This window comes from Haliotis rufescens, unplaced genomic scaffold (assembly GCF_023055435.1).
Source record: "Haliotis rufescens isolate VD_foot unplaced genomic scaffold, xgHalRufe1.0.p SCAF_149, whole genome shotgun sequence".
Classification (NCBI taxonomy): Eukaryota; Metazoa; Mollusca; class Gastropoda; order Lepetellida; family Haliotidae; genus Haliotis; species Haliotis rufescens.
This window is the reverse complement of record NW_025963834.1, coordinates 123574-144722: the sequence shown is the minus strand read 5'-3', so window position 1 is coordinate 144722 and position 21149 is coordinate 123574. Positions and strand designations below refer to the sequence as shown.

The 21149-nt window shown below is 39.9% G+C and overlaps 1 protein-coding gene and 1 long non-coding RNA gene across 2 annotated transcripts; both read left to right on the top strand.

Annotated features, from left to right (window-relative positions):
- The first annotated feature begins 7874 nt into the window (after positions 1–7874).
- On the top strand, positions 7875–8334 carry LOC125379930. The gene is made up of 2 exons (XR_007220964.1): positions 7875–7922; positions 8198–8334. It is a non-coding gene; the product is annotated as an uncharacterized LOC125379930 (long non-coding RNA).
- A 7647-nt stretch (positions 8335–15981) lies between these two features.
- On the top strand, positions 15982–19690 carry LOC124117607 (multiple epidermal growth factor-like domains protein 11). The gene is made up of 4 exons (XM_048395811.1): positions 15982–16046; positions 16369–16426; positions 16869–17264; positions 19240–19690. The coding sequence occupies exons 1-4, from the start codon at positions 15990–15992 to the stop codon at positions 19653–19655; spliced, it is 927 nt and encodes a 308-aa protein (XP_048251768.1). The 5' UTR covers positions 15982–15989; the 3' UTR covers positions 19656–19690.
- Positions 19691–21149: the final 1459 nt, after the last annotated feature.

The following is a 21149-nucleotide window of genomic DNA, read 5'->3' as shown; positions in this document are numbered from 1 at the left end:
AAACCCGACATCACCTTGTACGTTCCTACCTCATTAGGTCCTTGTAAACATCTAAACCCGACATCACCTTGTACGTTTCTTCTTCATAAGGTCCTTGTAAACATCTAAACCCGACATCACCTTGTACGTTCCTACCTCATTAGGTCCTTGTAAACATCTAAACCCGACATCACCTTGTACGTTTCTTCCTCATTCGGTCCTTGTAAACATCTAAACCCGATATCACCTTGTACGTTCCTACCTCATTAGGTCCTTGTAAACATCTAAACCCGACATCACCTTGTACGTTTCTTCCTCATTAGGTCCTTGTTAGCTTCTAAACCGACATCACCTTGTACGTTTCTTCCTCATTAGGTCCTTGTTAGCATCTAAACCGACATCACCTTGTACGTTTCTTCCTCATTAGGTCCTTGTTAGCATCTAAACCGACATCACCTTGTTAACGGAAAAAATGGCCGCACACCGGTGATGCATGCAGTTGTGGCAGGACAGAAGAACGTATTCAACATGCTTGTGTCACAAAGAGCTGACTTGAAACGGCTTGATGACTCTGGGAACAATTTACTGCACCTTGCATGTCAGGCTGGAAACCAGTGCATCATAAAGTATCTCCTGACCAGATATGACATTAACAGTCATGGGGAAAATGGATGGACACCAATAATGATGGCAGCCCGCAGTGGAAAGAAGGATGTTTTTGATCTTATTGCAACAAAGGGAGGTGATCAATCATTGACAACTTCTGAGAAGGATAATGTTTTCATGCAGCCTGCCATGGTGGTAACACAGCCATTGTCAAGAAGGTCATTGACAGCTTTGGTGTCAACTCAAGGGGACGTAATCGTTACACTCCTCTGATGAGGGCAGTTTGTGGGGGCCACATTGCTGTGTACAAATTCCTGGTTTCACATAATGCTGAGCAAACTCAGGTGGACAATGATGGACATACTCTTCTACATCTTGCTAGTCAGCATGGTCACCTCCATATGGTGAAATACACCAGAAGCTCTGTCGATGAGTTTGACATCAACACTCAAGACAAGGTTGGTTTGACGATCAAGCTGCTGTGGTGAAATATCTGAAACGTGAAGTCGCAGACCTGTCACTGACTGACAACACTGGTGATGATGCATATACCCTAGGAAGCAGACAAATCATAGAACAACTAACACTAGCAGGAGAGATAGATCACAAGGGACAGCCCTTTACTAAAAGAAGTATCTCGCCTGTTTTCCCAGAGAGTACCACAGTCACACCATGGAATATGCTTATGAAGTCACTGGTGAGAGCACGAATGCATCTACTGTAAACATACGACTGCAGGGATCCTGAACTGAGGCAGCTTGACCACTTCAATGACACATTGCTCCATCTGGCCTGTCGTGGCGGAAACAGACAGTGTGTGGAGTTTCTGCTCCAATCCTATGACATCAATGTCCGAGGTCGGTATAACTGGACACCGGTGATGATGGCGGCTGTGTGTGGACATGAGGATGTCTTCCAGTTGCTGGTGTCTCACAAGTCAGATCTCTCTCTGGTCTCAGATAAAGGAGAAGATAGCCTTACTCTAGCTCAGCGGGGCAACAGTAAAAACATTATCACACACTGTGAGACACAAAAAAAGTGTTTTCGGTGAAATGAGAGAAATACATGCACGTTAAATCCCATCTGTCGTAGTGGATTCATATTGCGATATTGAACAGCAATGTGTATCCTGTTCCAAGACTTTTAGTGTTGCTCTCTTGTTGATGTTCAGTACTTTTTTATGATGATGATATAAATCCTGCCGGGGTCCATGCGGGAAGCAAAGGCACTGTAAGTCCCCATGGTCCCCAGTATGGCGATCTCTAGCCCATTTTTATATTGTGTTGTTAATTTGTCCTGCTTTTAAATTTTGCTCAACTAGTTTAAAACAGACTGTGATATTCTAGTTATTGTACTGGCCTTCTTTTATAAATTTGACATGCATGTGTTATTAATGTATTACTTCTCGTCACGACGCCGTGACTCTCATTTCACAAGAGAGCAGTGTTGCACATATGCTTTAAAGTGAAGTGCTTCAATTCATATCAAGTTTCTAAACAAAACTAATGCTTATAATTCAATATATATGTTATCTTTAAGATATCCATATAGGCATTGATTTGAATTTGGGTTTAAAGGGGGCGGGTGGGTGTTATTATGCATTAACAGCTATAGATTGTGTACATATACGTTGGTTTTAGACACTGCTTTATTAAATTCAACGTATACTTATGAACAATGGCTTTGTTGATGCCTCTATCCTTTATTGTACAAACTGTAAATAAGAATAACATGACAAGCAGCAAGATTATGAATATATCCATAACTTGTGTGACAAATGAACACGAGCACTAACTGACAATCGAAAATTTGCTGATTTCTGTACAGAAAAAAAATAATACCATTGCTCTCTCAAGGATGTGTTTACACTCGTTTGCAATTGTAGATTAACGCACTTTACTCAATTCAGGGAATATATTCTCGCAAGTTGTTTTGTATCGATTAGCAGTTACCTTAAGTCTGATTGTGATGCGTGACGTTTCGTGTAGGAAACTTTCTCAAAGACTGACTGCAGGATGGGCGAGAAAGTGAATCGATGCCTTGTGTCTTATGAATTTGCCAAGATACCTTATATATAGCCATCTGTCCATCTGTAAACAGCTTTCGTTCAGGAACGGAATGGCCTGTTAAAAAAATGACATTGATATTTCTTCACTATATGGATACAATACAGCCGATGTGAGGTTAAATGTTAAATTCTGAACATTTGAAATATTTTACATTACGTCTAGCGCATAGTACTTAGTGATGCTGTCACTTCTTTGCCCTTTTTGTTTGAATAAAATGGATTGATTCTTCACAGATCTCATGAACACTTTCTGAAAGTTCTGAAAGAATATTGTCAGACATTGAGAAGAAGCTACAATTCCCTTGTAAGGAAGTTTCAAAATCAGGAGCAATCGTTCATCATGCTACTGGAGGACGAGCTACAGGTCAGAAGATTATAAATCGTCTACAAACAGCTCATATCAATGCTCAGCAGCCACATACCAATGCCGATTATATAGTTCTAGCCCACAGAGACACCATGCTACAGTTTAACATGAACATCCCACCCTGACGACAACCACTCATGATTGAGGAAAGACAAAACACTTACAACATTAAAACCATTTACAATGGCAAATGCCGATTGACAAATTATATATTAGTGAGTGAGTGAGTATGGTTTTACGCCGCTTTTGTAATATTCCAGCAGTATAACGGCGGGGGACACTAGAAATGGGCTTCACACATTGTACTCATGGCGGGAATCGAACCTTGGGCAATAATGTATGCATCAAGGCCAAAAGTATAATGCATATTTTATATTTGGATTTGTCTCGTGATCATACTTTAAATCAAGATACACATTTTTTTCATTATGAAATCATGCTTAAGAATACAATATCAGCATGGATCACATCAATGTCTTCAGAGGTGAGAAGATCTGTCATTAACTGACGGTCTTCGAATGACGAATGTCGACATATTTGGAATCTGTCACTTGAATAATGTCATATTTGGTCAATTGCTTTGCACGATTGATATTGCACGACAACGTTAACTAACAACACCCCTAACGTTATTACATTGGTTAATCCCATTGATTAAGGATGTTCGTACTACCCCAATATTCCTAATTTATTTTTATTTATTCAGTAAAAGAGAGGGGGGCTTTGAAAATTGTTAATTATTTAAATAAAGAATGACGAATGGCGACGTATTTTGCCTTTCGATTGAATTTTAACATTTGGAGCTGAATGACAACAGATCAGTCTGTTTTGACGTTGTAAGTTGAATGTCGAAAGATGAACTCATTCGTCATTTGCCATGTATGCATCAAGGCCAAATGTATAATGCCTATTTTATATTGGTATTTGTCTCGTGATCATATTTTTAATCGAGATACACATTTTTTCATTATGAAATCATGCTTAAGAATACAGAAACAGCATGGATCACATCAGTGTCTTCAGAGGTGAGAAGATCTGTCACTACTGACGTTCTTCGAAAGACGAATGACGACATATTTAGAATCCGTCACTCGAATGATGTCGTGTTAGGTTACTAGCGTTAAAGGGGACTTTAATGTTGTAAATTGAATGACAATTGGCAAAATAATTCGTTTTCGTCAAGTCTTTGAATATCAGTTGTATTTTGTCTTGCAAGTTGAATAATATCTGACAAAATAGTTCGGATTCGTCATTCGAATGAAGAATAAAATAACCTTTCCTCCTTCAAATGATGATAAACGAATGAAGAAAAGACAATCGGATTCGTCATTCAAATGACCATTCACCAAATATTTTCGTCTTTCGTTTTTGTTAATGTGCTTTAAAGTTGTTATTTGAGTGACGAAAAAAATTCATCATTCGCCACGCGATTGTATTTTAATGCTGCAAGTTGAATGACGAATGAGTGAGTGAATATGATTGTATGCCTCTTTTAGCAATATTTTAGCAATACTATGTCAGGGGACCCCGGAAAAGTGGCTTCATATATTGTACACATGTGGGTAATCGAACCTGGGTATTTGGCGTAGCGACGCAATGCTTCATTGGTATTGATGTGCCAACTCGACCAACATACGTACGAAGGTCAACAGGCTATACGTATTGATATTAATGTGCAAACTCGACCAACACAAGAACAAAGGTCAACTGACTACTGAGTGGTAATTGTGTCAACTCAACTAAAACATTAACGGAGGTCAACAGGCTATACTCATTGGTATTAATGTGCCAACTCGACCAACATAGGAACGAAGGTCAATTGACTATGTTTATTGAAATGAATGTGTCAACTCAACCAACACATAAACTCAGGTCAGCTGACTCTACTGATTGGTAAACTTAACCAACACATTAACGTACGTCAACTGATTATACTTACCGCGATATAGCTGTTATACTATTAAAAGCGGCGTTAAACCCGAATCGCTCACTCACTCACTCTCACTGTGTAATTGTGTACCAACTCAACCAACACAGGGACGAAGGTCAACTGACTTAGCTTATTGGTATTAATGTCTCAGCTCGACTACATGGTCTACATACATCAATTATTAGTATTAGCGAGTGAACTCCAACACACAAGCGAAGGTGAACATGCTGTGCTCATTGGTATTAATGTGTCAACAGGGGGCCAACCCAGTAACGAAGGTGAACATGCTATGCTCATTGGTATTAATGTGTCAACATGGTGCCAACCCAGTAACGAAGGTCAACATGCTATGTTTATTGGTATGAATGTGTCAACAGGGTGCCAACCCAGTAACGAAGGTCAACATGCTATGCCCATTGGTATTAATGTGTCAACAGGGGGCCAACCCAGTAACGAAGGTGAACATGCTATGTTTATTGGTATTAATGTGTCATCAGGGGGCCAACCCAGTAACGAAGGTCAACATGCTATGTTTATTGGTATTAATGTGTCAACAGGGGGCCAACCAAGTAACGAAGGTGAACATGCTATGTTTATTGGTATTAATGTGTCAACGGGGGGCCAACCCAGTAACAAAGGTCAACATGCTATGTTTATTGGTATTAATGTGTCAACAGGGTGCCAACCCAGTAACGAAGGTCAACATGCTATGCTCATTGGTATTAATGTGTCAACAGGGGGCCAACCCAGTACGGAGGTCAACATGCTATGCTCATTGGTATTAATGTGTCAACAGGGTGCTAACCCAGTTACGACGGTCAACATGCTGTGCTCATTGGTATTAAGGTGACCAACACAGGCGCGAAGGTCAACAGGCCAAGTTATCGGGAGAAAGGTGACACGCCTCATAATGATTGGGCTGGTAGCTATGAAATTAGTGACAGTATTCCTTTCACAGTATTCCAGTTATATCATTGCGTGTCAGCTTAATGTTGGAGGAAAGGTCTCAGACGTTTACCACTTCGGTGAAACCCACTTGCACGGCTGTGGTCCTGACAAACCTAGAAAAATATTTTGGGGAAACCGGGATTCGAACCCACAATCATAGGTTTCTGGCGTGCCCAACGGACGCAGCTCTGCACAGCGAATCGCACCCCTTAGACGACTAGGCCACCCGGGTCCCCAGATTCGATTACACATAGGTAGTGACTGGTCCTAAGCATATAAATGACTCAATAAAAACTGCTAAATCTCCTTGTCCTTTTATGTGGCCCTCGCTTTGTTTCACATATGTGCAAATGGGGAATGTTATTGCCTTTGTGTTTCAGTAGACAAAAGTTCTGAATTTGATTTTGTATCCTGCTTTTTAACATTTGACTGATGTCTACAATGTGACTATAATGTATCAATATATATACTCGCCGCCAAAAGAAACGCGAACGATAGAAACATATAGAGAGTTATCTACGCCATTGATATGTTTCAAATGCGTGCCAGTATATAACAAAGCAGTCAAGTGTTACCACGGAGTGACTTTGTTCTAATCACGATATGCTACACGTGATTTCCAAACTAAACACGCCAATCCTGCCCGAGACAAATCTCGAGTCATGGATCTATGACGTCACATGTGATGCATTCATGAGCATCGGTTCACACAACATTCCCGTATGTTTGTTTGCGCATGGAACCAATCTACTATCTACTTTCTCTTGAATATGAGCATGTCTTCATATCTTCACATATTAACCATCATACACGACATTCGCGTTTCTTTTGGCGGTGAGTATATAAAGCTATCTACTTTAAGATAAAGTTTTGGTTGCAAAATCATCTTTCTTCCTCGTGTTTCGGTATTTGCATATATCAATAGATTTGATATTTTTTTCTTCCGTCTTAATTCTCATTTTCCTCGTTTGATGGGAGATGAAAATAGTAGTGTGTGATTAATTGAAATGTATATAAAGTAGATGTTTATAGCAGGGCAGTAGGATACAGGAGACAGTCGTCTTTCAGCAATACCAAGTATATTATTATATTTCTTTCTTGAATAATCCGTTCTCCTTCCAAAAATGTCAAAACTTGGGGGGGGGGTGCATTTTGTTCAATTGAGTGTGTAACATATAAAAAAATGTCTGAAAATTACCAACAAACTTGAAGGTTGCTGAAGGTATCAGGAAGGTTTCCGGGGAACGGAAGCCTACACTTGTTTTGCTGTGAATATAGTTTAAATACACTCATAAGACGACGTGTTGACAGTGTTCAAGCTATACGGACACCACGCATCGTTGCCTTCAGAGACACATTTCAAAACTAACATTTGCGTAAACCTTCCTGAAATACTCAGTAAGAAAACATGCCTTATAATGTTTTCATGTCTGGTTTTAGCACATGATGTGATAACACAAGAACGTTTTTTCTTGCATGTTGCCACACCTTCAACCAGCTACACCATGTGCTCAGTGTACTGCACGTGTGTTCATCAGATAATATGTTCATGTGTTTCAGAAAACAAACATGACTGTGCTGACCAACCTCTGCAGCATCTACATGGCTGTGTCGATATTCGGTACATATACTAAACAGTTATGCTAAAGATGTTTTGTTATTTTGCTGCACTATCAAGGCATGAGAATGTCAATCAGAATATCGTCGTGTGTGTCTGGATGTGCAGTCTCCTACCATGGGTCTGGATGTAAGAAACTTTAGAAATAGAAGTGACAAAACCATGTCAATAATTATAAATAAGCTTCTTCCCAAAAGCTGTACGTTTCCCACTTAATCATTAGCATGTGTTTATGCTTGATCCACCCCAAACTACATACCCGCCATGGACATGGTTAGAAATAATAACACTGTGTATGAACGTGCTGTACGTATCAGCAGTTGTTCCCAACTTGGGAGGCATTACTGTAGAGTGACCAGCTCTTCTGGCACATTTGAAAACCATTTACTGGCTGTAGAGTTGCAGGGTAATTATAACATTCAGTAGTTTATGTGATTAATTTAGTTTTCCAGTCGTCCATAGTACAATGAAACTACAAGACAATGTGCATCTTTCGTTTTTTTCAGTGAGGGCGTTAAATCATCAGACAGTTGTGAAATTACTATTTACTAATAGCTTGCACAAAATTATCACCTCTTGGGAATCTGTAAACGTTCGGCTATTAACAATAAAAGTCAAGCAGAAACTACCTTAGTTCTTTATCAAATTGAGTCGATTCACATTTTATTTCTATTTTTCCAGCAAGTCCAAGGAAACACGTTGTAAATGACTGTGAAACTGAAGCTCCTCACAACGGAAAAGCGCCTTCTGGGAGAATAACATTCACTCTGTGTGCCTACCCAGACCATGTAGTAACGAAACTGCATTTTGAAAGACATGGGCCTCCAAAAGACATCACACACAATAATAAGTACAATTACACTATGAAAATGTTAATGTCAAACATCTACGAGTATACACTCACCATTTCCGACATTGCTGAGGAGGACTTCGGGGCGTATACTTTCATCTTTGCTTTCGACGAACGAGAAATTTATATACTTATCATTGCTTCCCAGCCGAAAGGTACGAACTGAAGTATAGATCAATGACTTGTAACATATTAAAATAATTAAGTGTCGTTATTCTTAAGGTATTGCCAAAGGTATGATGCTAAACGACCAGAGGACATTACTAATGGAAACAATATAGCCAGTGTTACGTTTAGGTAGGATGGTTTCTGTTTGATACAACACTCTTTTTTCAGAAAGTACGGATCTCGCCTTTTTTTCTTTTGCCATTATTATCGGGACCTCTGTAGTGTGCATCCCGCTAGTCTTCATTGCTGTGGCCTGCCTCGTACGTTGGAAGAATGTCAAAGGTTATATACTATGTGTAATATTTATTTTGCTCTATGTCGTGTTAACTGTGTGTATAATGACGTGTCAGTAGATGTGATAGATATTACTGTGAGATGTCGTCATTCCTAGGTTTATTAAACTTATTTGCTTTCATTCACGACGACGTTAATAATCATCTGACAAACGAGACTACGGGCTGTTTTCACAAAGCGATCGTAGCACTATTTCCTTGAAGAAACTGAACTCGTAACGTACGTCAGATCACTTCCGCATGTTTGTGATAATACATTATACAAATTTGTCAAAATAATGTACTTCATATTTGACGTTAATATTTCCCTCTTAGCAACTGAAAGTGATTTACTGGAAATGTTCAGCTAAAAAAGGTAATTGAAAAACTCCTTAGCAGCCAATAGTGATTATGTAGCAATCCACAGTCTAAAAAGTACTATCACCACCATCATCTTATGTAATACATCACATTTTCCAAAACTACAAGCGACATATGTAATTAACAGTTGTCTGGATTGTTTAATGACTATTGTTTATTTTTGCAGACTACTGGAATACCAGGTGAGTTCTGGAAAAAACTATTCTTCCACATTTTTTAAAATACTTATATTTAATCCCTGAAGTATTTAAACAAAATAATAATCAGCGGAAAAAAGTTGCAGACTTATTTTTTAAGGTTGCATTAAATATATTTTGAAAACTAATATCAGATTGGAATAAGCAAAACGTGAAATGACACAATACAATCAATCCACAAATATGACTGCCTGAGATAGCGTCTCTAGGAAACATTAAAACCCTATACACACACAATCACAGATGGCATGATGTATTCAGCAAATACAAATTGTAAGGCTTCTGATACAAGCTATATGTAGGGATGTGCAATAACCTTCACGTCTATAAGTATATGACTAATGTTATGTCCTTGTACCCACAGGTGTGTTCAGCCCTAAACACACATACACATAGTACACATGTGCAATAACCTCCACGTCTATAAGTATATGACTCATGTTATGTCCTTGTCCCCACATGTGTGTTCAGCCCTACATGACACCTACACACAGTACACATGTGCAATAACCTCCACGTCTATAAGTATATGACTATAAGTATATGACTCATGTTATGTCCTTGTCCCCACAGGTTTGTTCAGCCCTACATCACACCTACACACAGTACACATGTGCAATAACCTCCACGTCTATAAGTATATGACTATAAGTATATGACTCATGTTATGTCCTTGTCCCCACAGGTGTGTTCAGCCCTACATAACACCTACACATAGTACACATGTGCAATAACCTCCACGTCTATAAGTATATGACTCATGTTATGTCCTTGTCCCCACAGGTTTGTTCAGCCCTACATCACACCTACACACAGTACACATGTGCAATAACCTCCACGTCTATAAGTATATGACTATAAGTATATGACTCATGTTATGTCCTTGTCCCCACAGGTGTGTTCAGCCCTACATAACACCTACACATAGTACACATGTGCAATAACCTCCACGTCTATAAGTATATGACTCATGTTATGTCCTTGTCCCCACAGGTTTGTTCAGCCCTACATCACACCTACACACAGTACACATGTGCAATAACCTCCACGTCTATAAGTATATGACTATAAGTATATGACTCATGTTATGTCCTTGTCCCCACAGGTGTGTTCAGCCCTACATAACACCTACACATAGTACACATGTGCAATAACCTCCACGTCTATAAGTGTATGACTCATGTTATGTCCTTGTCCCCACAGGTTTGTTCAGCCCTACATTACACCTACACATAGTACACATGTGCCACTGGAGAATAGTGATGGTCAAGGCTATGAAGACATTGGAGACTCCAGAGTGTGATTCCCATGACAGTGATGAGGCTGGGATAGCATTGTATACCATTGTGAGTCAAAATGAACAGTTGTGCAAAGGAACATCTGCTGATTAAACTTCATCATATACTAATGCATGACTTAAGTCAACACTGCTGGGATGTACTGAGGCACGAGTTGCTGTCCTCATTGTCGCCGTGATCACAATTAATTGAGATGCATATTTCACTATGTATTTGTATTTATTACCGTAAATTATACAATTCATGTATGCATGTCTTAGTTAAGCATCGGTCAGTTCACAGGCGTAAAAACAATAAACCAACCTTACCACTCCTGTCATATGGTGATTAACAACATGCATACCATTGCCACACACAATATTTCAACAATAAAATATTTGACTGGCTTCCTTGTATGCTATATTATATTATACTTTATAATTTGTATTTGCTATTACTTATTCACAATATCCAAATATGTAATGTTACACTGTAATTTGTACGGTGTATGTATATGACGTACATGATTGTTTGATTGGAGATCACTGCACGTGCTGTAAAGCAGGCAGGTGCAGTCATGTGGATAAATAAAATGTAATCAACGTGAAATACCCTTGTATTAAACCCTTTTATCCTTGGCAATAAAATTAATTCACAGGTAAACTGTTTGTTTTGTGATGCGTTTTACAAATGCGACCGCGACAAGAGAGATACCGAAGTCAGAGTGTTGAGGCATCCGGCTTCCTCGTCAGAAGGAAGGTAAAACACACACATGATGCTCACCGCATATTAGGTATTACCAATCTACGTAGCACAGATTGCAAATGCACACACGCAATGCTCCTTTAAAGGGACGGGACGCCCTTTGTTTGTAAACAACCGCTGATAACCGCTCAAACTTACTCGGCTCTGTTCGCGTTATGCTATTTCTGCTCCGGTGAGCACACCATTGGTGTATGCTTGTCACGTGACCAGACTTGTATCTCGTGTGTAAACAAATGCTCTTGCTCTGAACTAAAGCATAAAGCCTTCCGGTGTTCTTTACATATTTGTTTCCATAAAAAAAATGTATATATGTTACTGCAACTGCGACAGCGAGGTATATGACAATATTGCGTTACACTCTTGGTTATGAAGCCTTTCAAGGATTACTCATTTCTTTGGGATGGACTGCAGTTGACCCATTCCTTTGTCCTGAGACAGACATAAATGGGAGGCAACAGTGTCCGCCTCAGACAAGTGTGTCACTGATGCTGTACGGACACATAATCTTGCCGTATTTCTGCCAACGTTATAATATTGACATATTAGACAAGTGAAAAGAAACTATTTAACCAAAAAATGATGTGGATGAGCCATCCTGCTTGGCGGTAATGGAAGAACGATGCTACCGAGGATGCGATAGCTCACTAGGGAGGCAATTTGAACAGCGACAAGACGTCATTCAATTATGACGTAACTCAATGAGTGTACAGGACGAAGAACCGTCGGCGCCTTCGACCATTAAGCAAAGCATCTTAGAAGTAGCAATCAACAGTCTCCCTGTTCCTACCTTCACAGATATCATAAAATATAATTTATAAGATGCCAAACGACTAGCAGATATGTCATTTACCAGTTAAATAAACTGTATCAAATTTCTATTATTTACCGTTTCAGACTACTGGCATATGACGTGAGTTCTCAGGAAACTCGTACATTTAGTATTTCTAAAAGTAACTATTAATTTGAAAGTAGTAGCACACAACTACTTTTGTTAACTTTAGTTAGATATCATTGAAGACTAACATCGGGAGACATGAAAAGAGTCAATTGAAACATTGCAATCAATGACTGAAGCTTACTTAGGAATGCAATAGAAGATGATTATACGATGTTTTCAATGAATACAAATGCCATTAGCATGTGGATAAATGATACCGATGTACTACAAAATATATTTTTAAGACAGTCAGTAGCCTGACATGTCAATGATTATTTGACTAAAGTTATGTCCTTATCCCAACAGGTTTGTGCAGCCCTACATTACTGCGAATCGCGAATCACGTGTGTCACCGTGTGACATCGATGCCCAAATATACGACGTCATTGACGACTCATGTGTGTGAAAACACCGTTAATGAAAGAGTGACAGAAAGACAACAAACACGTGACTGTGATGGGGTGATATCAACAGTCGTGGAAGCGTTCAACAATGAGAGACTTATATTAGATATACCTAATACTCAGTGGCAGAGAAGGGAGTAGCACCGTGTACCATTGCAAGTCATTGTGCAAAGGTGCCTCTGCTGAAGTTTAATGATATGCTCATACATGAGGTGGCTTAAATCAGTAGTTCTGGAATGTACTGAGACACATGTTCTTGAGTTCAATTTTGTGCTCTCAACATTTCAATTTGTATGTACATTTATTATCGTAACATATGTTATGTATGTGTGGCTTCCTTTGAGGCATCAATCAGTTAACAAACAATGAGATCTGATAACCCACCATATTACTCCTTTCAACTGGTTGGTAACAAAATATATATCCTTGCCACACCCAATATATATCACACAAAAAAATTAGCTTGTTTTAATTTATGTACTGAAACTTCTGAACAATCCATGATGTTTCATCTATCACCCAGAGATAGTTTTGATTGCAGAATAATGTTTGATTAGCTTTATTGTATGACATTATAATGGTGTATATGTTATATTTCTTTTTATATGGTTACAATATCTAAACGTGTAATGTTACATTGTAATGTGTATGCTGTAATATATGTCATATAAGCCATCGCTTGATTAACTATTCACTATACATACTGTAACCAGACAGTTGCCATCATGCTTACATATGTGAACTATGTATAACATGTAAACAAAGTGTAGCCTGATCAATACCATTGTAATGTATTATTTGTGCCCTTGGCAATAACATTCATGTATTTAAAACAGCTTGTTTCGAGATGTTTTACACATGAGGCGGGCACAAGAGAGATAGCTGGATCTGAGCGTGGAGGCAGACTTCCCCGTGAGAAGGAAGGTGAAATACATTTCACAACAACACATGACCGTAAATAACTATCACATTGAAACTATGTCAAGTGAAAACACATAGTGTGATTGCGATCACAATATTTCTATAGGAGACAACAATATAAATCAGCGTATGTGGTGCAGACTAACTAGATTATCTTAATATACTTTTCAGTTACTCGGTTGAAACATTAGATTTGTAATCAAGGATTTGCTGAAGTTCGATTTTACCTCACATTTCTTTTGACATTTTGGCAGTTACACAACTTTGGAGAGTGGGTGATTGTTGGATCAAGTCAGGGAGGATTTTTCCAACACTTAGCACTAAAAACACAGGTTTAAAACATCACCCATCTTCACCTCAGCCAAGTTTCTCAGCTTTGAGCGATCCCCAGCATCGAGTGAGTGAGTGAGTATGGTTTTACGCAGCGTTTCAGCAAATATAGCTGCAGGGGATACCAGAAATGGGTTTCACACATTGTACCCATGTCGGGATTCGAACCCGGTCCTTCGGCGTTACGAGCGAACGCCTAAACCACCAGACTACCCGACTGCCCCTGCAGTAACAGTATATATTGTGGGCAGTTTACTTTAAAAATCCACTTATCATTTTCGTTATTTTGCAATGTGTTTAATATCATAATGCGTGTATAGTTATCTGTTCGAGGATGTATTTCGTATACGTTTTAGGCTTGTTTACATTAAATATGACACGAACCATCATATTAATGAGTATCATAAGGCATGGCTTATGAATTTGTTCAAATATAATATTTAGAGGCTTGCATTTTCCTTAAGATTAGCTTTACTATCAAGGATGAAGAAAGTTGGAACGAAACTAATGGTAATAAATTATACCCAACTACCTTGCGTAAATTAGGAGTGATTGTTCTTACTGTTAGATGAGTGAGTGAGTGAGTTAAGTTTTAAGTCACATGGGCAATATTTCAGCCATAACGTGACTAATACTGTTAGATGAATCAGGACAGAGCGACTATATGTGTTGAATATGACGATGTCAAGCATATGTTTTCTTTTTCTTTGGAAATATCCTCTCTCTCAAACGAAATCGTGCGTTGTGGTTTGAATATAGACAAAAGTCAAGTCTGGTATATTTTGAAGGAACAAAGATTAAGACAAAAAATGACACAACCAGTATGACAGTATTTCAACATATGATATCGACGGCTTTAACAATTCAAATAGCATTAGTGCTATCTCTTAACAAAACGGGACGGTCGGGTAGTCTAGTTAAAGTGTTATCTCGTCACGCCGAAGATCCGGGTTCGATTCCCGACATGTGTACAATGTGTGAAGCCCATTTCTGGTGTCGCCCGCCGTGATATTCCTTGAATAATGCTTAAAGCGGCGTAACACCATACTCACTCACTCACTCTTCACAAAACAAATGCCATTCACTTGGGTCAGTTAATTACTAAGGACAAACGTATAAGGAAGTGAACATCTTATTTTCAGATTTCCAACATCATATTTTGAAATTGCCAAGTGAACGTGTCAAAGATGTTTGAGCAAGCCATGAAGTTCAATAATTGTTTTCTTTTAATCACGATACACGTCCTTTTACCACATTTTACTTTTTGTGTGTAAGTTTTAGTGCTGTTTCCCACCAGTATTGTTGTAGTGTTGTTGTATATTCTCCCGACATGACACGGGTGTTGCAACTCTATGTTTGTATATGTTACTGTGAAAGTTTTTGGAGGACCAAAAAAGTGATACTATTTAATTAATATCAATGTTTCCCTGTAGTAATGTACTACAGGGAACATGAAAGCTGATCACTTGGGACCTCCATACACAACTTTACGCTTTACCGCGATACGATGGGTTTTTCTCCCATATCAAACCGAGCGCGAGGCCCTTTACTCGGTGGTACTTAACTAAATGAACTTTTATCTGTAAGATATGCATTGTTAGATAAAATAAATGACATCTGATATAGAGAACATGAATAATTATAAATGTTGTTGGGAAAATTTGGTTCTGTTTAGCGTACATAAAAAGTACCGCGATTCCCCGAGGTTGCAGGCTACAACGTACAGAGCTATGGGCATGGTGTATACAAGGTCAACTAGGTTACTATATTAATCATCTCCTATGAACCTTGGTTGTATTAACAAAAATATGTTTGCCATGTTTGAACCCTTAATACGCTACTGAAATATTTTTGCCCTGAGAAAACATTTCCTTCTGTAGCAAAATCATATTGATCCAATATCATCTTCCCTATATTATAATGCAGCTATGTTAGTCATCAACAAGTTTAGGTTTTAGTTTCAGACTGGTTATGAGTGTGTACATTTATCTAATCGGATTTTACAAGATGGCCATCATCCTAACAACAGTAAGTATATACATTGCTCTGTATATTGTTAGCGGTGATTTGGGATACCTGCGCTTTCGGTTTAAATAGATCATATGAAGGGAAAGAAATATATAATAAAAATCATGTACACTCGTTGTTTATGTGTCTTATCTGATAGCTCTCTAAAGAATCAATCGAGCAATCGTAGCCATGCAAATCCTAAGATCATATCAGCATTCATGGAGGTATCACATCAGTCAAAATCTTGTTTGTTTTAATATATTGTTTCAGGCGACTGACCCCTTTTCACTTGCATAAAGTGTATATGTACAATGAAACTGTTGTTTATTCTATTATTCAGAACACTATGGGCTTGTTGACGATGCTCTGCGTTGGCTGCTTGACCATTTATTCTGCTGGTAAGGGTGTTAAAAGTATATATTATGCTGTCAGATGGAATTTCAATATCGATTCATGTTACATAATTTGCTGCTTAGAATGATAATTCCACGTTACATAGGGAAACAAGTGGGGTGGGCCTGTGCTGTCAGGTTTTCAAAGGTTTTAATTTCGTAGAATTGCATTCCTCATTTGCGCCAGAACTGCGATTCCATGATTGGAATGATTGGTCCGCTCCGATAGTGATCCTTGGCTCATCAACATCACGCCATTGCTCGATGTAGCTCCACAGCAGGTGCTTGCTATGAAGCACATTGTAATCGTGACTTGTCCTAGGACTCAGTGTAGTCTCAGTGTAACCTCTTTCAAATATAGGTTTGGTTCACATGTGAAATGCTTACTGCTATTGCTTTTGCATGTGACATATGTCTCAAGTATTAGTAAATTATGTAAATATTTCAGCAACCCAGTGCCAGGGCAACCAACACTGTTCAGAGTGTGACAACATAACAGGACACTGCATGAGTGATTGTGACCCTGGATACTATGATCAGAAATGCATGTCTGTGTGCAGCGATAACTGCAGACACAACACGTGTATAATGTCCAACACTGGCAATGATTATTGCACTGATGGATGTGTCCCAGGGTATCAAGGTCCGGAGTGTGGCAAGCCATGTTACAACCCAGGAGGTAACTGTACTGCGTGTCCAGGTGAGTGTGATGGAGGATATTGTCAGCTGGGATCCTCCTGTGTGTCTGGGTGTGTAGAGTCCTACTACGGGACTGGATGTCAGAACTGTTCAAGTGGATGCATGACCTGCAACAGGAAGACAGGAACATGTGATGAAAAACCGGGTAGGTATGATTTAATGCCTGGTTGTAATAAGGTGTGCACGTGTCAGTCAGATTATGCGCTCAATAAGATAGCTTTATATGGTGGTGGGCCTTAAATGTTATGTGAAAAGATGCCTCACAAAGGAAGTATTGTCATAGTACTTAACTTAAAAATACGAGTGACAGAAATTACGTCCATAATCTGCTAACTGTTCTTTAATATGTTCATCTAACACCACAACGACCACCCCCGACCCCCTCCCATTATGTTTCGGTAGCCACAACTGCTAGCTCTCATGCCGGGCACTTCAAAAATTCTTGACAACCATTTGTCCTCCTTCAATATGCTTCTTTCACATCAGGGGGCACGGGTGGCCTAGTCGTCTAGTCGCCTAAAGCGCGGCGATTCACTGTGCAGAGTTGCGTCCCTTGGGCAAGCCAGAAACCTATGATTGTGGGTTCGAATCCCGGTTCGCCCTGATGTTTTTAGGTTTATCCGCACCATACCAGTGCTCGCGGGTTTCAACGAAGTGGTAAACGTCTGAGACCTGCATCATTTTCCTCCCACATTAAGCTGACACGCCGCGGTATAACTGGAATACTGTTAAAAGCGGCGCTAAACCCAACTCACTCACTCACTCTTCCACATCAACTACTTCCACTTTCTCTGATGCCGACGGCTTCAATAAACCCTTCCTGACCTCTACCAGCGTTTTGGTGTGTCTGTGCATGTATTAGATCTCCCACGACCCAATGTGTGAGATCTCCCACTGAACCCATGTTATAGATATCTTACTTAATCTTAGATCTACTATCTACTATCGGGTAGTGGGTTAGTCTACTGAAAAAAGGTTCGCTCTTCATGTCGAAGACCCGTTTTCGATACCCCACATGGCTACATGAAGTCCATGTCTAGTGTTTCCCACATTGATATTGCTGAAATTGCTCACTCATTCACTCACTTACTCTCTCTTAGATCTACACCTAAACCAAGTTCTTCGACCTACAACTCCCCCTATCTCATAGAACTACTACTCCCTTCTTTGATCTACCACTCTCCCTGTATGTAAGACCTACTAACCGCCCACCCTGTAGCTAAGATCCGCAACTCCCTCATTTCACAAACCAGAAACTACCCCATCACTTAGTCCTGCCACTCCCTCTATCTCTTACTCATGCAACTCCATCGGGTCGCTAGCCTACAGTTCCCCTATTTCTTAGATCTATGACTCCCCTTTCTGACTATCCTATCACTATCCCATTGCTAAGACCTACCATTGCCAGTATCTCTTAGACCTACAATTACCCTATCTCTTAAATCTACCACTCGCCTAATATCTTAGTCCTCCCACTTCCCAAGCTCTCTGGCCGACCCCTCCCCTTTCTCTTAGATCCAACTCTACCCCCATGTCATAGACATACAACTTCCCTAATTACTTAGATCTGAAACTCATCTATTTCACAAACCTGGAATTATACTAAGTCTATATCTTAGATCTATTTCTCCCCTTATATCTTGAGCATGCAACTTATCCCCCATTTGTCTAAACCTACCTCCTGTAATATTCTTAAACCTACAATCCTGCATATATCCTACCTACCGCTCCACATATCACTAAAAGAAACCATTCCCCTATTTCTCAGAGCCACTACCAGGTTACATTCATGTGGGATGGGCCCGTGCTGTCAAGTTTTTCAAAGGTTTTAACTTCCTAGAATTGCATTCCTCATTTCCGCCAGAACTGCTAATCGATGATTGGAATTATTGGTCCGCCCCGACAGTGATGCTCAGCTCATCATCATTACGCCATTGTAACTCTGCAGCAGGTGCTTGGTATGAAGAACATCGTAAACGTGACTTGTCCTTGGACTCAGTGTAATCTCAGGGTAACCTCTTTCAAATACATGTTCGCTTTACATGTGAAATACTTTCTGCAATATTGCTTTTGTAACTTGCATATGTTCCAAGTAATAATATTTGTTTTTAATATTTCAGCAACCCAATGCCATGACATCCAACACTGTTCAGAGTGTGACAACATAACAGGACACTGCATCACAGGCTGTGAAGTTGGGTACTACGATCAGAAATGCATGTCTGTGTGCAGCGATAACTGCAGAAATAACACATGCATAAGTTCCAACACTGGCAATGGCAATTGCACTGAGGGGTGTGTCCCAGGGTATCAAGGTCCGGGGTGTGGCAAGCCATGTTACAGTCCAGGAGGTAACTGTACAGCATGTCCAGGTGGTTGTGATGGAGGATATTGTCAGCTGGGCTCCTCCTGCTATTCTGGATGTGAAGACTCCTACTACGGGACTGGATGTAAGAACTGTTCAAGTGGGTGTACGCCGTGCAACAGGACGACAGGATCATGTGATGACAAACCGGGTAGGTATGAGGTGAGGTGAAATGGGGTTTAACGTCGCGTCCAAGATTATTGCACTTATATAGCGACGTGGATGTACGTGTGTGTTTGTGTGGCTGCTTGTACTAGTCCGGACTGATGCCGATTTATAATGCTAGTTCACTGAGATACCATGCCGCAGTTTAACATGAATACCCCACTCAGACACAGTATACAAACTCCGAGCCGACCAGTCCTTGTTTTTGCCCCTTAAGTCCCTTTTCTTCTGACGCGGCCGGGGATCGAACCCCGGGCCTTCCGCTCTCCAGGCGGACGCTCTACCACTAGACCAGGAGGCGGTCGGGGTAGGTATGATCTTATGCCTGGTTGTAATAAGGTGTGTACACGTGTCAGTCAGATTATGCGCTCAACAAGATACCTTTATATGATGGTATGCATTACACGTTATGCGAGAAGGTGCCTCACAAAGAAGGTATTTTCATAGGACTCGACTTTAGAAGTTAAAGTGACAAAATAACGTCCATAATCATAAAGAACGAAATCTGCAAGAAAGTCCCCCTTCAATATGTTCATTTTACACCAACCACGACCACAAGTTCCAAATTCCTACCAATCACTACTCCTCCTTCAAAATGTTTCTTTTTGTCACCACATCTATCTTATACTTGGACCACCTCATCAATCCTTCCGGGCCTCTTACCCTCATTCAATATGTTTCTGTAGCCACAACCGATACCTCTCATGCCGGGCACTTGACAACCATTAGTCCTCCTTCAAAATGCTCCTGTTACACAAGTTTCGACCCCTTTCTCTGATCCCGACCAATTCACCCCTGCCAGTGTTTCAGAGTGTCTGTGCATGTATTAGATCTCCCACTACCCCATGTCTTAGATCCCCTAATATCTCTTAGATCTATTATCTGATGTCGGGGCAGTGGGGCCTTCTAGCCAAACGTTTCCTCTACGTGCCGAAGACCAGGTTTCAATTTCCCACATGGGTAAGCATGTCATCGTATCCCAAATGCGTAGATGTTCATGCTATCAATCACTTGATTGTCTGGTCCAGACTCGATTATTTGACGTAGAGCATCTACTATTTTCTAGACCTTCTTCATATCTTAATCCTACATATCTACAATATCTGGCCCCGTATTTCGTAGACCACCATCACCTCCTCTGTTTATTATGCCTACAGATCACCATGTGCCTACGACCTACAAAACACCCATCTTTTAGATCTACCACCACCCCATTTGGATCAGACCAAGAGCTCCCGTATTATCATTATCACGCCCTATATTTTGGACCTAACTCTACCCCTCTCACTAAGACCAACTTCACCCTATCACTTAAATCAACAACTCGCCCAATTATTAGTGGAACAGCAACTTCTTTTTTCCAGACCTTCTTTATATCATAGTGCTACAACTCCATCTATCACTAAATCAAACCCCTCCCCCTATTTCTTAGAATCACTACTACCTATCATATATATTTTAACTAAAAAACTTAACACTATCCCATTTCTCAGACCAGCC

Excerpts from the sequence above, each read along its gene's own strand:
- LOC124117607 (XM_048395811.1), top strand. The coding sequence starts at position 15,990 with ATGAGTGTGTACATTTATCTAATCGGATTTTACAAGATGGCCATCATC. Across the intron at positions 16,427-16,868 it reads CTTGACCATTTATTCTGCTG|CAACCCAGTGCCAGGGCAAC; the intron begins GTAAGGGTGTTA and ends TAAATATTTCAG. Across the intron at positions 17,265-19,239 it reads AACATGTGATGAAAAACCGG|CAACCCAATGCCATGACATC; the intron begins GTAGGTATGATT and ends TTAATATTTCAG.